The 13,547-nt window shown below is 38.0% G+C and overlaps 1 protein-coding gene across 1 annotated transcript in view; it reads left to right on the top strand.

Moving 5' to 3' along the window:
• The window catches only part of gpc3 (glypican 3), a 261,250-nt gene that overhangs the window by 31,790 nt on the left and 215,913 nt on the right, over positions 1 to 13,547 (top strand). Inside the window, exon 2 of the mRNA XM_022684240.2 lies at positions 8,800 to 8,961. Coding sequence (XP_022539961.2) covers positions 8,800 to 8,961 — 162 coding nt within the window. The remainder of the gene's footprint in view (positions 1 to 8,799; positions 8,962 to 13,547) is intronic.

Here is a 13,547-nt window from a genome sequence, read left to right as displayed (position 1 = left end):
GGAAATTTCAACTGGCATGCTCTTACAGGTTAAATGTTCTTACTGAGACAGTCAAAGTGCCTTCTGTCTGTAAGTATCTCATTAAATCAGTCATACACACAGTACTGTAGATTGTCTTTCAGTGGGCATGTCTCCACTTTGTTCAAATTAGCAAAATATGTATATATAATACATTGTTGTAAATGGGTATTACTAACAGTTCTGTGCCAGGGTAATATTTACAATGGTAGTGGAATTCTGAATGTTTAACTGGAACGCAGTCAACTGACATCTGTGATAAATGGTATACAACACAAGTCTGGAGTCCTCAGGTTTCCATTAGAGTAGTTCGATTTGTGTATTGTGTGTGTCAGTTATATATTTTCTTTTTCTTGCAGGGTCTCTTCATGTTTTTAGCAGTAAAAAGAGCAAACCATGTGAGCCTGTTCATTTTTAACAACTTCACGATTTTCTCCCATTTCACAAAATGAGATATTGTATGAATTAATTAAAACCCTTTTTGATTCAAATTTAGGCCACAGAAAAGAAGCCTCTCTTCAATTTTAATAGCTTCACAGACATTTATTTTATTTGAAATACTTTATTTCAGAGTTCCATTTGAACTAGAAAGTAAAAATTTCCTAGTTCAGGGTATGAAATTTTAACTGGATCACTCCAACAGCTCGTATTTCTTACCGTGTCTCATTAGCCATTTCAGACCCTGCATCCATTACAGTAGACACCATGTATTTCTCTTTATTTTAAATGTTTTTTTTGCACCTATCACTATTTGAGAGCTGGTGTACATCAGAATAGAAAAACATAGTAAAAACCAGCAGCTCTTGTTGACTTGAGAATTTCCGATTTATTAGAGACACCAAAAATAACCAACTCTTTTCGGTACTCAGGCCTTCATCAACTAACTTGGCCCCACATTTACTGCACTGCAACAGTAATACTATATCCAGTAACAGTAACAGATAACAATAACAAAAGTAAAGAACATTTTATACTAATTTTTATGATTTTCTCCCATTTCAAAAAAATATAATATTGTATGAATTTATTAAAACACCCTTTTTGATTTAGGCCTGTGGTTTAAATTTAGGCCACAGAAAATAAGCTATCTTTCGATTTTAATAGCTTTACAGCTGTTTATTTCTAGTGTAATGCTGTGTTCCAAGTCAGATTTTCCAAGTTCCGAATAGAATTATTTTTCTTAAATAATTTTATTTTGAATTTTTTCTTATTTTTTCCCAATTTAGCTAGGCCAACCATTCAGATGCTACTCAGCTGTATAGCTCTCATTACTAATTATGCCACAACACCAGGAGAGTGAAGACTAGCACATACCTCCTTTAACACGAAGTCAGACTCCGCCTCTTTTCCAGTTGCTACTGAGTAGCATCACAGCGTGTTTGGAGGAAAATGCGGTGACTCGGTTCTGTTACATTAGCTCACAAATGCGATGTGCTGATCGACATCACCCTAGAAGTGATGTGGACAGAGAGAGCACCATCTACCCACCCAGAGAGAGCAAGGCCTATTGTGCTCTTTCGGGGCTCCTGCAGCTGATGGCAAGCTGCATGACCAGGATTCGAACCAATGATCTTCTGATCATAGTGGCAGCGCTTTAGACCGTAGAAAAGTTTAACTGAAATGCTCCTACTAGTCGGGGAATTCGGAAGAGTCTCGCAAACCCTGAGTTTAGAATAAAAGATGCAGAATTGCACAGTTAATTTTCTTTTCTATCTATACGTATATGATTAAATCCGTCGTACGCACGTACTGTCCAACTTCTATCAGTAAACTTGTTTTCATTGTGTTTGGATGAGCAAAATGCTATATAATCAGTGTTAGGCTTGTTACTTTGAAAAAGTAATTAGTTATAGTTACTAGTTACTTTTCCAAAAAAGTAACTGAGTTACTGAGTTAAAGTAACGTGCAGTAACGGGCCGTTGAAAATGGTAACGCCGTTATAGTGACAGTCAGAATAATTAGTTAGATTACTCGTTACTGGAGAAAGTAACGGCTTCAGTAACACCGTTTATTTCAACGCCATTATTCCCATCTCTGTGTATAGTGCATTGTTGTCAAAGGTTATTACTAGGCCTGTCATGATAATTACATTATTGACTTATCGTACAATAAAATTACGATAAAATTACTTTCCATTAGATGAGTTTGATTTCTGTATTTTGTGTTCTTGACGTTCTCACAGAAGTTAGATGGTATTCTTCTCTCAGGGCCTCTCTGTTCACTTTTTTAGATTGAAAGATTAAAATCCTTCTGACAGGGTCAGAGTTTGATTGTGTCCCAAACGCTATGAATATGAACAGAATCTCGTCCTTCAGAACTTTCAGTGCCGTCGCTTCTTTTGTCTCGTTTAATAGAACCTCGCAAATTCAGTGCTGTTTTTTTGTCAGATAACCTTCAAAAGCCATGGCCTCTGTGAGCGCCGCCAATAAATCTCCCACCATCAGTTTTTTAATCTCATTTTTTCCAAATTTATTTCTTTCTGTTTAGTTTTCTTCATTTTTTTCTCCAAGGAAATGTGTGTGATCAACTACAATGATGGAAAAATGGTACAAAAAATGGTAGCAAAGTTTAACAGTTTGATTGTAAGTATTGAAATGAATTTGTAATGATTGTTGAAATGTAAAATGCACAACATGCGTCTGTGCATTTATTCAGTACATCAATAGTTTGATTACAGTACAGTTTAGCAGATGGGCAAAAGGAGCACTTATAGCTTTGGTGCATGCCATTTGAACATGAGTGAAATACACCTGTGACTAATGAGTGCAGCCATAAAAAAAATGTATGTATAAAATTACCCTACGCAATTCCTTGTAAAATATATACAGTATTTAATCAGAATATCTTGTAATTGTCATTGTTAATTTCTTTTTATGTTTTGTCTTTTGTATGTTGGGAAAACTGGCAGAAAATATGTTGCCTTGGTTTATAAAAAGCTTAGGGGTTCTTTTGTGTTCTCAGTTTTGCAGTCAACATTGTGTTTTTGGATGCTTTTGTTTATTCTGTTTTTGTGCATTTCTGTCTTCTTTATATCTGATATATTTTTCTGCTTCAATTCTGCAGTTCCGTTCTTGTTTTCTTTATCATATTTTCTGCAAGTGTCAAAACAAGGCCCTGTCTTTTTCAAGTCTTTTTCCAAAGTAAAGAGTTACTTTATGATAAGTTGAGTTTCTTTTATTTTACCAAATTGAAAACATCTGGAACCTTAAACCAAGCTGAACTCTTTGGAAAAGCAGTGTGTAAGACTGGTGGAGGAGAATGCCAAGATGCACGAAAACTGTGATTAAAACCAGAGTTATTGATAGCATACATTGATTTCTGAACTCTTAAAACTTGTTTTCTTTGTATTATTTGAGGTCTGAAAGCTCTGCATCCTTTTTTGTTATTTCAGCCATTTCTCATTTTCTGCAAATAAATGCTCTAAATGACAATTTTTTTATTTGGAATTTGGGAGAAATGTTGTCTGTAGTTTATAGAATAAAACAACATGTTCATTTTACTCAAACATATACCTATAAATAGCAAAATCAGAGAAACTGATTCAGAAACTGAAGTGGTCTCTTAATTTTTTTTCCAGAGCTGTATATAATAGATTGGATTTTTTAAATAAAATGACTATATAAAAATTAACACAAAGAGTAAAGCGAAAGGATAAAGTAAGTTAAAACAGTTACAGGCTTTCTGATGGTGATTAGAATCTAAAAGTTTCTGTTAGAGAATCTGTGAGAACCTGATAGTTTCTCAGCTCTCTCAGGTGTAATTGTAGTGTACACTGAGATCCTGCAGACTTCTCCACACTGCCGTTTACCGCCCGGGCGTAGAGTTTCAGATCTGAGACGAGCAGCAGTGACTCCCTCTCTCTCTCTCTCTCTCTCTCTGGTGTAGTGCGACTGATTCAGCACAGGAAGAGTTTGATAATTAGTGCAGAGGTTGTAAAAACAGAGAAAGCAGAAAGCTGAGCAGGAACCTGCTCCTCTAGGGCTGCAATCTGACACCCCGGTCCACTGTTCGCTGTGTGGTGTCAGGAAAAAATCACATCATGTCATCTGTTTACTTTTCAAAGTGGGGACAAGGCCCTACAATTTCTGGATAAAGGTGTGACATATGAGCTACATAATTGAAGTTAATAACTGAGAAGTGCTCTGGGGCAGACGGTTCTTCTTCCTTCAGGTCGGGTGGTCAAATTAGACACCAGCGTAAATTCGAGTTAATGGTCTGTGACTTCCACCTGGAGCAGTTATCAGGTACAGGCTAATCTTGTAGTCTTTGTGTGAACCTCAGAAATGATTTGGGGCGATTTCACACCTGAAAGTGTAGACCTGTTTATTGTATATTGTATACTGCAGTTATATTGTATATTGTATTGTATATTAGGTCTGTTTAGATTTAATTTTAAACTGCAGTTTAGTGAGCTAAAAGACTAAACAACTTTACTACATGTGGGCGGAGTCTCTCTATTACACTGTAAACTCAGAAATTGGTTGAAGTCAAATGATTTAAGTCTGTTTTACATAAAATTGGATATTTCTAAACAATACTCAACTATTTTGAGTTAGTTGAACATTTGTGGGCACATAAGCATTCAAACTGAGATCTTTGAGTTGAGCCAACTTATAATAACTGAGTTTAGTCTGTTGTCATTGGCAGCTTCTTTTCCATTGGCTTCTGTCACAATCTATTTGCATACTGGGCGTGTCCAACAGTTTCTGACTAACACCATCAGTGTGTAGTGATTCCCTCTGGACTACCTTAGAAATAAATTATGTTCCTCTTTAATTGTAGTAACTTGATTTTAATTTTTGCTTACTCAAGTTTTCATTCCCTATTGCTTAAATTTAAATTAAAGGCAACCAGTTTCTTACATTTTTTTAAGATAACTCAACTTATCCGGTCTTACAGTATAACAAAAACAAAAAAGTTAAATCAACTTTTCCTTTAGTTGTAATAACGTGATGTTCTAAGTTATGCTAACTTAAGTTTTCATTACCCATTACTTTCATACACATTACTTACTTTTTTAAGGCAACTGGTTTCCTGAATTTTTTAAAGTAAATTCATCTTATCCGGGTTTACAGTGTACTTTATATTAAACGTATGGTTTGTAGAATGTTAGTTATGTTAGAGTTTGGTGAGTTGCTTTGCTTCCAGGTGTTCCGCTTCGTGAACACACTCTCACTCCGCAGCTGAATAAGTGCAAAAGATTTAACTCAGATTACTTTCATTCCTGTTTATAAATAAGGGTTAATCTACTGTTATTAGGGGTGTAACAGTACAGACAATTCACGGTTAGGTACATTTTCGGTACATATTTGGTATGTTTTTGGGGTGGTTGGTGGAAAAAATAAAGAGGCTGGGCATTCTGTATAGCCTCACCCTTTATTAATTTCATAATAACAATAGAATTTCATTATAACTATGTTTAGTTTTTGAGATGAAATGTTGTAACGGGGCTCAAGCTCTTTTATTAAATGCTTAAAACCAGGATTCTCTCCTACTGTCATCATAAGAGGCTCCATGTTTGAGAACAAACAAACAATGATCCTGATTGTGGTGCTTTTTAAAGAAAAAAAAAACAACAGCTTTACTTTAACTGATTAAACTAGTAAACTAATATTTTTCCCTAAGCATATTACTGGATGCATTTCAGTGTGTGAGTTTTTTTTTAAGAAATATCAGCATAAGACTGTCACAGATGAGGGGAGAGGATGGATGTAATTGCAGGTATATTTTGTTACAATGAAAATGGATAAATAAAGCAAAACAACAAAACAAACAAGGGAAACTCAAAAAAACGAAACAAATATGCAATACTGGGATAATAAACTAACAAAGAAAAGAACAAAGACTAAGCAAAACCAAGCAAACAAGTAGTTAGAAATACACTGGGATCAAAAAACCTGACACACACAAGAAACACTGAAACAAAGGGGCTTATATACACTGGGAGGGTGAGGAACACCTGGGGCTGGTAACAAGGGGGCGTGGTTACAAACAAGACACAAAGTGACAACACTAATGGCTGGGGGGGTGGGGTTAGAGACAGAACAATAACAAAACAAGGACATGTGCTTAAAGAGTACGTGGCAGGAAACACGAGTCAAACAGAGGACAAAAGCAAATGGAACCAAAAGAGTAAAAAAAAAAAACATATGACAGACACAGACAGGCTAAGATGTGACACACACATTCAACAAACAAGTACCCTGAAATGAATATACAGAACACCCTACACAATGGCATGCAATAATATTCCCCATTAAAATTATATTTCATTCTAATATCAGTTCAGTAAATTAATTCTAGTACAAACATTCTGCGGCAGACAGCTCTTCAGGTCAAATGTGGTCAAATTAGACACCAGCGCAAATTTGAGGTAATGGTCTGTGACTCTCACAAGGAGCAGTTATCAGGTACAGACTGACTAATCTTGTAGTCTGTGTGTGCACCTCAGAAAGGAATTTCCTTATAAATGAAATTGGAGACTTGAGTGAGTTGACTCAGACACAATCACAGTTTTAACAGCCTGACCAGAACATTTGATGAAAGCTTCTGTCCTGATCCCAGGGTTGAACTGACAGGTATTCTGATTTTGTTGAAAGAATAACTGTTTGAATTATAGTCTCGATTTAATGTGTGTATTTTATTTAAACTGAAAGGCTTGTATGTTACCAGGATCCCAGCCAGTTCTAAGAAAGACTTAAATTACTAAGACAGACTTAAATTACACTCATTGACAAAAAGAGCAAATAAAAATAGCACTTTTTAGACATTGACAACACAAAAATTTAAAATGCTGCATGATCTTGGCCACTGTGCTGCAGCTCAATTTTAGGGTGTTGGCTATCTTCTTGTAGCCTTGGCTAGCTTCATGTAGCACAACAATTCGTCTTTTAAGATTTTCAGAGAGTTCTTTGCCATGAGGTGCCATTCAATGACCAGTATTGTACTACAAAATTGAACACATCTGCTCCATATGCACACCTAAGACCTAGTTACACTAACAAGTCACATGACATTTTGGATGGAAAATGACAAGCAGTGCTCAATTTGGACATTTTGAGGGAAAAATAAATGTACACTGTTATATAAGCTGCACACAGACTACATTTCATTGTGTCAAAGTGTCATTTTGTCATTGTTGTCCCATGAAAAGATATACTTAAATATCTGCAGAAATGTGAGGGGTGTACACTGTACTTTTTAAAGGAGTAATCAGTTATCAGTTTACTTTTTCAAAGTAACTATGCCATCACTAAACATATGTATTATATACACATATCAAATTTATTTTAATCAAATGAAACAAATTTGATGCTTTTTTACAAATTTTCCACACATTGGCTGTTCTGCTCTGTAGTGTTTGTCTCCTCTGTTCCTAAGTAAATTAGTGCTAAGTGCAGACATCATTACAGACCTTATGATTTCTGGAACTTGGTGAGACTCCCTGCCAACTGTGCATGTTTTTGGTTCACAATTAGACCCTGGTGAGCTGATGCAAATACTGCTCAGTCTCAGTTTTTTGAAGTCACAAATAGGGTTCAGCAAGAATCTGAGCTTGGGCTTTTTGTGTATTAATGAGGCTGATGAATTAATTGAAAAAGTTGAATGCATTTTTAGACTGATGACACAGTGATTTATTCCTGTATCTCTCTGCAACTCTTGAGCTGGAAATAAAAAATCCTAAAGACTTTTTTGATGCTGAAATTCTCCCGGGTCCTCGTGCTTCTACTTAATGATTGGAGGACATTATATTCTGCACTCTTTCAAGTTTCTCTTGGCATAATATGTTCCACATAAAGCTGGAATGTGGATGTCTACAGATGTGTGGAATTGACAATTTGGGATTCTTAAGAAGCTGTTATTTAAAAACTAAATTCTACATTCAAAAATATAAAGGTTTATTAAATGGTTCTTGTCTTGGGTGTATGGTCCTAGAAAAGTCCTTGAATTGGTATAATACATATCAATTTCACATATTTTAGTTACATTATAATTTAAAAAAATCTGTGCGGCTCTGCTGTGGCTCTACTTTCTGGACTTGGACTACCCACCTCAGTGTTTTTACATAGGATCTCCAGTGGATTTTGCGTTTTACAGAGACTCTAAGACTAGGTCAGTGGCTGAACTGCACTTAGCAGGGCATTACAAATGTTGTAAAGTAATATATGACGTTGAAAAGACTGTTATTAGTGTAAAAATATCTTTATTTTGCAATGTTTCTCATTGTTGTCCGTCTCAGTGCTGATGTCAGTGCTGTTAGCCAGAGATAATATGTTTGCATGTGTGAATAATATTTATGAGCAAGAGCTGAATCCTAACGTTTCTCCCCTCCACTCCTCTATGGGACTAAAGCAGCGTTATACTGGATCACTGGAGCACTTTTTTTCCTCGCAAAAAGAAAGCTCACAGAGCATTCATTCATTCTAGAGAGACCTTTAAGAGAGTTCCTATAGCAATGTGCTCTTCCTGAACGAAACCCCTCATTGTAATTAAGTCACAGGTATTTGTTTTTGCTGTAAAGCACGGGATTGTGTGTGATTTGATGTCAGGTCCTGTTAGGTTAGATCACGAATCAGCTCTGGAAAAAAAGCACAAGCTATTTGCTGCTGCTCTTCTGCTTTCCCAGCTCATTAGGCAAACACAGTCTCTGGAGGATTCAGCTCAGTACTACAGCGGCGGAGCAGGGGTGTCTATTTACTGTGTTGTCTGTTTCTGAGTAGATTTAAATCTCTATTTCTCTCTCTCTCTCTTTCTGTTTCTCTCTATTTCTCTATATTACAGGCTCAGACCTGCAGGTTTGCCAACCCAAGGGCCTCACCTGCTGCTCGCGCAAAATGGAGGAGCGCTACCTGCTCACCGCCAAACAGAACATGGAGTCCGGCCTGCAGGCCAGCAGCGGCCAGCTGAAGCTCCTCATCATCCAGAACGCCGCGCTCTTTCAAGGTCAGTACAGGCGCCAGTAGTCCAGGGACCACCCTGCACCTTATCTACTGTCCAGCTGAGTTCAGGTCCAAACTGCATTAAGCAGCTAAAGCTAAAACAGCAGCTCACCAACAGGCAGAAAAGGAGGAGGACTGATAAATGGATCTGCCTGGTGCTGTCACTTAAACTGATCGTGTTATTTGGTCTGAGTGGTTTTGCGTCTGCTAATTGCTTTACACTAACAGCGTTAGAGGCAGCGCCGGGGACTCGGAGCACCGCGCACCCCCAGGTCTCTGTGGGGAAGGTGGTTCAATGCTAATTGCTTCAGCTCGCAGGTCTGCAAAATGTCCCTGAGCAGGCCGCCCCACCAGAACCTCTAAAGCAGGGATTCTCATGGTATCATGGTCTCATGGTCATTAAGTCCCAACCCACTTTTATATATTTCTTCAAAAAATAGTTTAAAAAACACGTATAAACATACACACATATGCATGCAAAGTGAATTTAAAAGCATTTTTAAGAAACTATAGAGGAACATGACAACTACACGTACAAATCTTACTACAGTAAAATTAAATATCAAATCTGCACTGCACTTCTCTGCAGATTCAAGCAAATTAGGGGTAAACGATATGGACAAAAAAATGCAACGTGTAATAACGCTGTTGGATGTCCTGATGTCAATGTCAAACACTATATAATGAATCCAATTGAAATGCATATTCCAAATTCCAATAGAAATTTTGAAAAATTATATCATATCATTTTTGTTTGTGATATATTATTGATACGTGATGTCAAATATCAATATTTTACTAAAAGCATAGGCGCTTTCATCTCACAATTTGACTTACTAAAGTTACTGCTTCATTTTTCCATGTGGTGGTGCTTTAAATAAATATATTGTTTAAATCTGCAGTGAAGAATGTTGATTGTTAAATTATGTAAAACAATACATCCATAATTCTTGGTATTTGCTTATTAAGGAGTATTTTATCCTCTTCAGTAACACAGATGCTGTAAAGTATCGTATTGTCAACATATTGCGATAATATCGTATCGTGAGATATGATGCCTTGATATTAGACCTGGTCTATGACTGCTTATCACTAGTAATCTGGTGCTGTCACTTAAATAAATCGTGTTATTTGTCCTTAGTGGTTTTGCTTTTGCTAATTGCTTTATGCTAACAGCGTTAGAAGCAGCGGCGGCAGTGTCTCGAAACACTGCACCAAGTCCCCCCCTTCACCCCCCACCCCCCCTCCAGGTCTTCGCGGGAAGGTGGTTCAATGCTAATTGCTTCAGCGTGCGGGCCTGCGAAATCTCCCCGAACACGCTGCCCCACCAGAACCGCTAAACCATCCTGCTCTTGTCTCGTCTTGTTTCTTTTTTTCTGTTCCAGGCACCGTCCTGTAGGGAATAGAGTATGAGCCCTGTTTGCAATCTCTCGCTCTTCTCTTGCGCTCCACCCGCACTCCTCTTTCCCCAATGCTTTTTATTCTTTTGTACTTTTCACTAGTGCCACAGATCAAAGGGCTCCCCCTTTAACACTCCAGCAGTTCCCTGCTCTCTCTCGCTTTCTCTCTCTCTCTCTCTCTCGCTCCCTCTCTCATTCCTCTCTCGCTCTCTCGTCAGCTCTGGTGCTGCCCCTCCCCGAGCAGACCTGGCTTTCTCACGCCGCCTGCGAACGCCGCCGAACGCTCGCTCCCTTTGAAGTCAACTTTGTCAAACTATCATAAAAGTTAAGAGGCCGTGTCACTGGGACTTTCCGGCGGATTCCGGTGACAAGTCGCTTGCATCATGGCGCTCTCTCTCTTTCTCTCTATAGCCCTCTCTCTCTCTCTCTCTCTCTTGAGCACGCTCCACTTTCCCTCTCCTGTTCAGTTTAGCAACACCATGTCCTGCTTTGTTTTTACCGCCGACTCACGCATTTATAAGCCTCACACTCTCTCTAAAAATCGTCCCCCAGCCAAAGGAACCATATCTTTCTCCTCATAATCTGCTGCAGAATAGTTAAATCTGCTTTATTCACAGTACATAATATACACAGATCAAGCATAACTAAACTATTACCACTATTACTCTTTCTTTATTCTACACCCATTGTCCATTGTTTCAGCTCCACAGATCATATAGTAGGAGCACTTTGTAGTTGTATAATTACAGACTAGACTGTAGTTCTGTATCAGTTTCTCTGCTAATTTCCTCTTAAGATCTTCCTTTAAACAACAATTAGGCCTCAACAGGACCACCACAGAGCAGCTATTGTATTATTCGGGTGGTGGGTCATTCTCAGCATTCTCAGGTTATTATTTTTGTGTTGTGATAGTACAGTGAGTGGATAAGACACAGCAGTTCTGCTGGAGTTTTTAAACACTGTGTTTTATCACTCACTGTCCTCCACTCTCAGATTAGACACTCCTACCTATAGTTTCTCCACCTTGTAGATAAAGTAAAGTCAAAGACAGAAGCTCTGAATCTGTTGCTGCACAGTTTGTGTATGTCATCCCCTAGTCTTTTATTATTTAAGTCCAAAAGTGACGGGATTAGTTTCTCAGGGGGACAAAAATATTTCACACTTCTACTCAGTGCTAAAACTCTTGCATCCGGACTGCAATTATAAAAACAGGAGGACCAGTGATTTTTTTTGGCTTTCTTGGTCACATGACGTCGCATTCAGTAGCTCCTTCATTTCCACTCGCTGTTGTATTTACACGGCTCTCCATGGAAAAGTGTACCTAAAGTGTAATTACGGTGCGTAGCAGTGGACAGTAGCTATTTTATTAAACGCAAGGTAATAAAACTCAGAGATGTGCGTCCGGACAGGACTAAAATTACCGGAGGACCACAGAGTTAATTCAAACAGTAGGTAATAAACAGTAGGTAATTCAGCCTGTAATTTTCTCCTGAGGAAAAACACGTACATGGTTGTTCTGGAAGGGAATAAAATCACAGAGGACCCTTCATAAAAGAGAAAATTACCCCAGGACCCCCTGAGAAACGAATCTCATCCAGATAGGGCTTAATGTGTTTAAAAACTCCAGCAGTACTGCTGTATATGATGCTCTCTTGCCAGCCAGCACAACACACTCTAACACCTTAATACACCACCATCATGCCACCATCAGCTAATCACTGCAATGCTGAGAATAATGATGACCCAAATAATACAGTAGCTGCTCTGTGGTACTTTTCTCTCCTGTGGGGTCCCGACCATTGAGGAATGGAGAGAAGGATAATATTAAAGTATGTAGAGAAACAGATAATTGTAAATAGTAAATGGCTGTATAATTAAGATTGTGGTCATAATGTTATGCTTGATCTGTGTATTTATTTTTTCCTTCACTCATCTCCTGCTTGTAGATCTTGGTAATCAGACAGAAGTGCAGCTAACAGTCTTTGATGGCCCACACGGCCACCGTGGCCTCAGGCAATGTTTAGGCTGGCAATTGACCTAGTTAATTAAGAGCACCTGGCAGTCAGAGCGGTGGTGCTCAGCGCTGGCGGAAGCTCGGAGAGGACATGCTTTTACAGGATTTGTACCCCAGTTTTCTGCACCTTATTTTTTCTTTGGCATTTTTAGAACGAGAGCGTCACCGTGGATGAGTTAAGTGTGGAGAAAGGGTGCGACCTGTCACAGAAGTGTGCTGTTTTGTTCCCTGTGTGAATGTAAATAACCGTTCTCAGGTTTACAGGCTCCTTTTCTTTAAAAGGAACACTCGCTTGGCACTTTTAGAGATACTGTTTGACACAGTCAATTCAGTCAATTTTAAAGAGCTGTCTAATGGAAATGAACATCTGTTAGTTAGGTCTATCATGATGATCATTTTTAATAGAAGATACTGTATATCGTCCCAGAAATAAATGTGATAAATGGTGTGGTAACACTTAACTTGGATGGTCCATTTGATGGCCTCTTTGATGCTCAACTGACATTCAACTAACATTCAACTACATGTCTATTAAATGCAAATGGACTAAAAGATGAAAGTAAATGATTCTCTACTGAAATGAACCCTACATTCAACTCTAACCCAAACGCTTATCTTAATATTTTAGGATTGGGTTTAGGGTTAGATTTTAAGCTTAGCTTAAGGTTAGGGTTAGGGTTAGGTGTAGGGTTAGATTCTATTTTTAATCATTTACATTCAACATAGGGTTAAGTTAAATTTAATGGACATTCAATTCAGTGTTAGTTGAATGTCAGTTGAGCATCAACAAGGCCATAAAATGGACCATCCAAGTAAAGTGTTACCAATGGTATTATTATAATACTATGACTATATTATAATCATCCATCAGTCTGCATTTTTTACTGTTTTACTGACTTAAGCCTACATATTTATAGAGTAGGAACCACTGTACCTCCCGGAAGAACCGGAGTAAAGACTGAACAAGGAACTGCAGCATCCTGTGCCTGAGGAGCTTCACACAGAGCTGCTGTAATCCTTAACTTACGGATGTGATCTGATTGACACTTGGCATCAGCTACTACTTATATGTTGTAAATTTGAAAATCAGCCAATAATAATACATGTAAAATGTATGTACAGTATCAGTCAAAAGTTTGGACACTGTCAGGTCAGCAACTTCCTGTCTGCTTGCCA

This window comes from Astyanax mexicanus, chromosome 10 (assembly GCF_023375975.1).
Source record: "Astyanax mexicanus isolate ESR-SI-001 chromosome 10, AstMex3_surface, whole genome shotgun sequence".
NCBI classification, from domain to species: Eukaryota; Metazoa; Chordata; class Actinopteri; order Characiformes; family Acestrorhamphidae; genus Astyanax; species Astyanax mexicanus.
The sequence above is the reverse complement of the archived record's forward strand: the minus strand, read 5'-3'. Positions and strand labels throughout refer to the sequence as shown.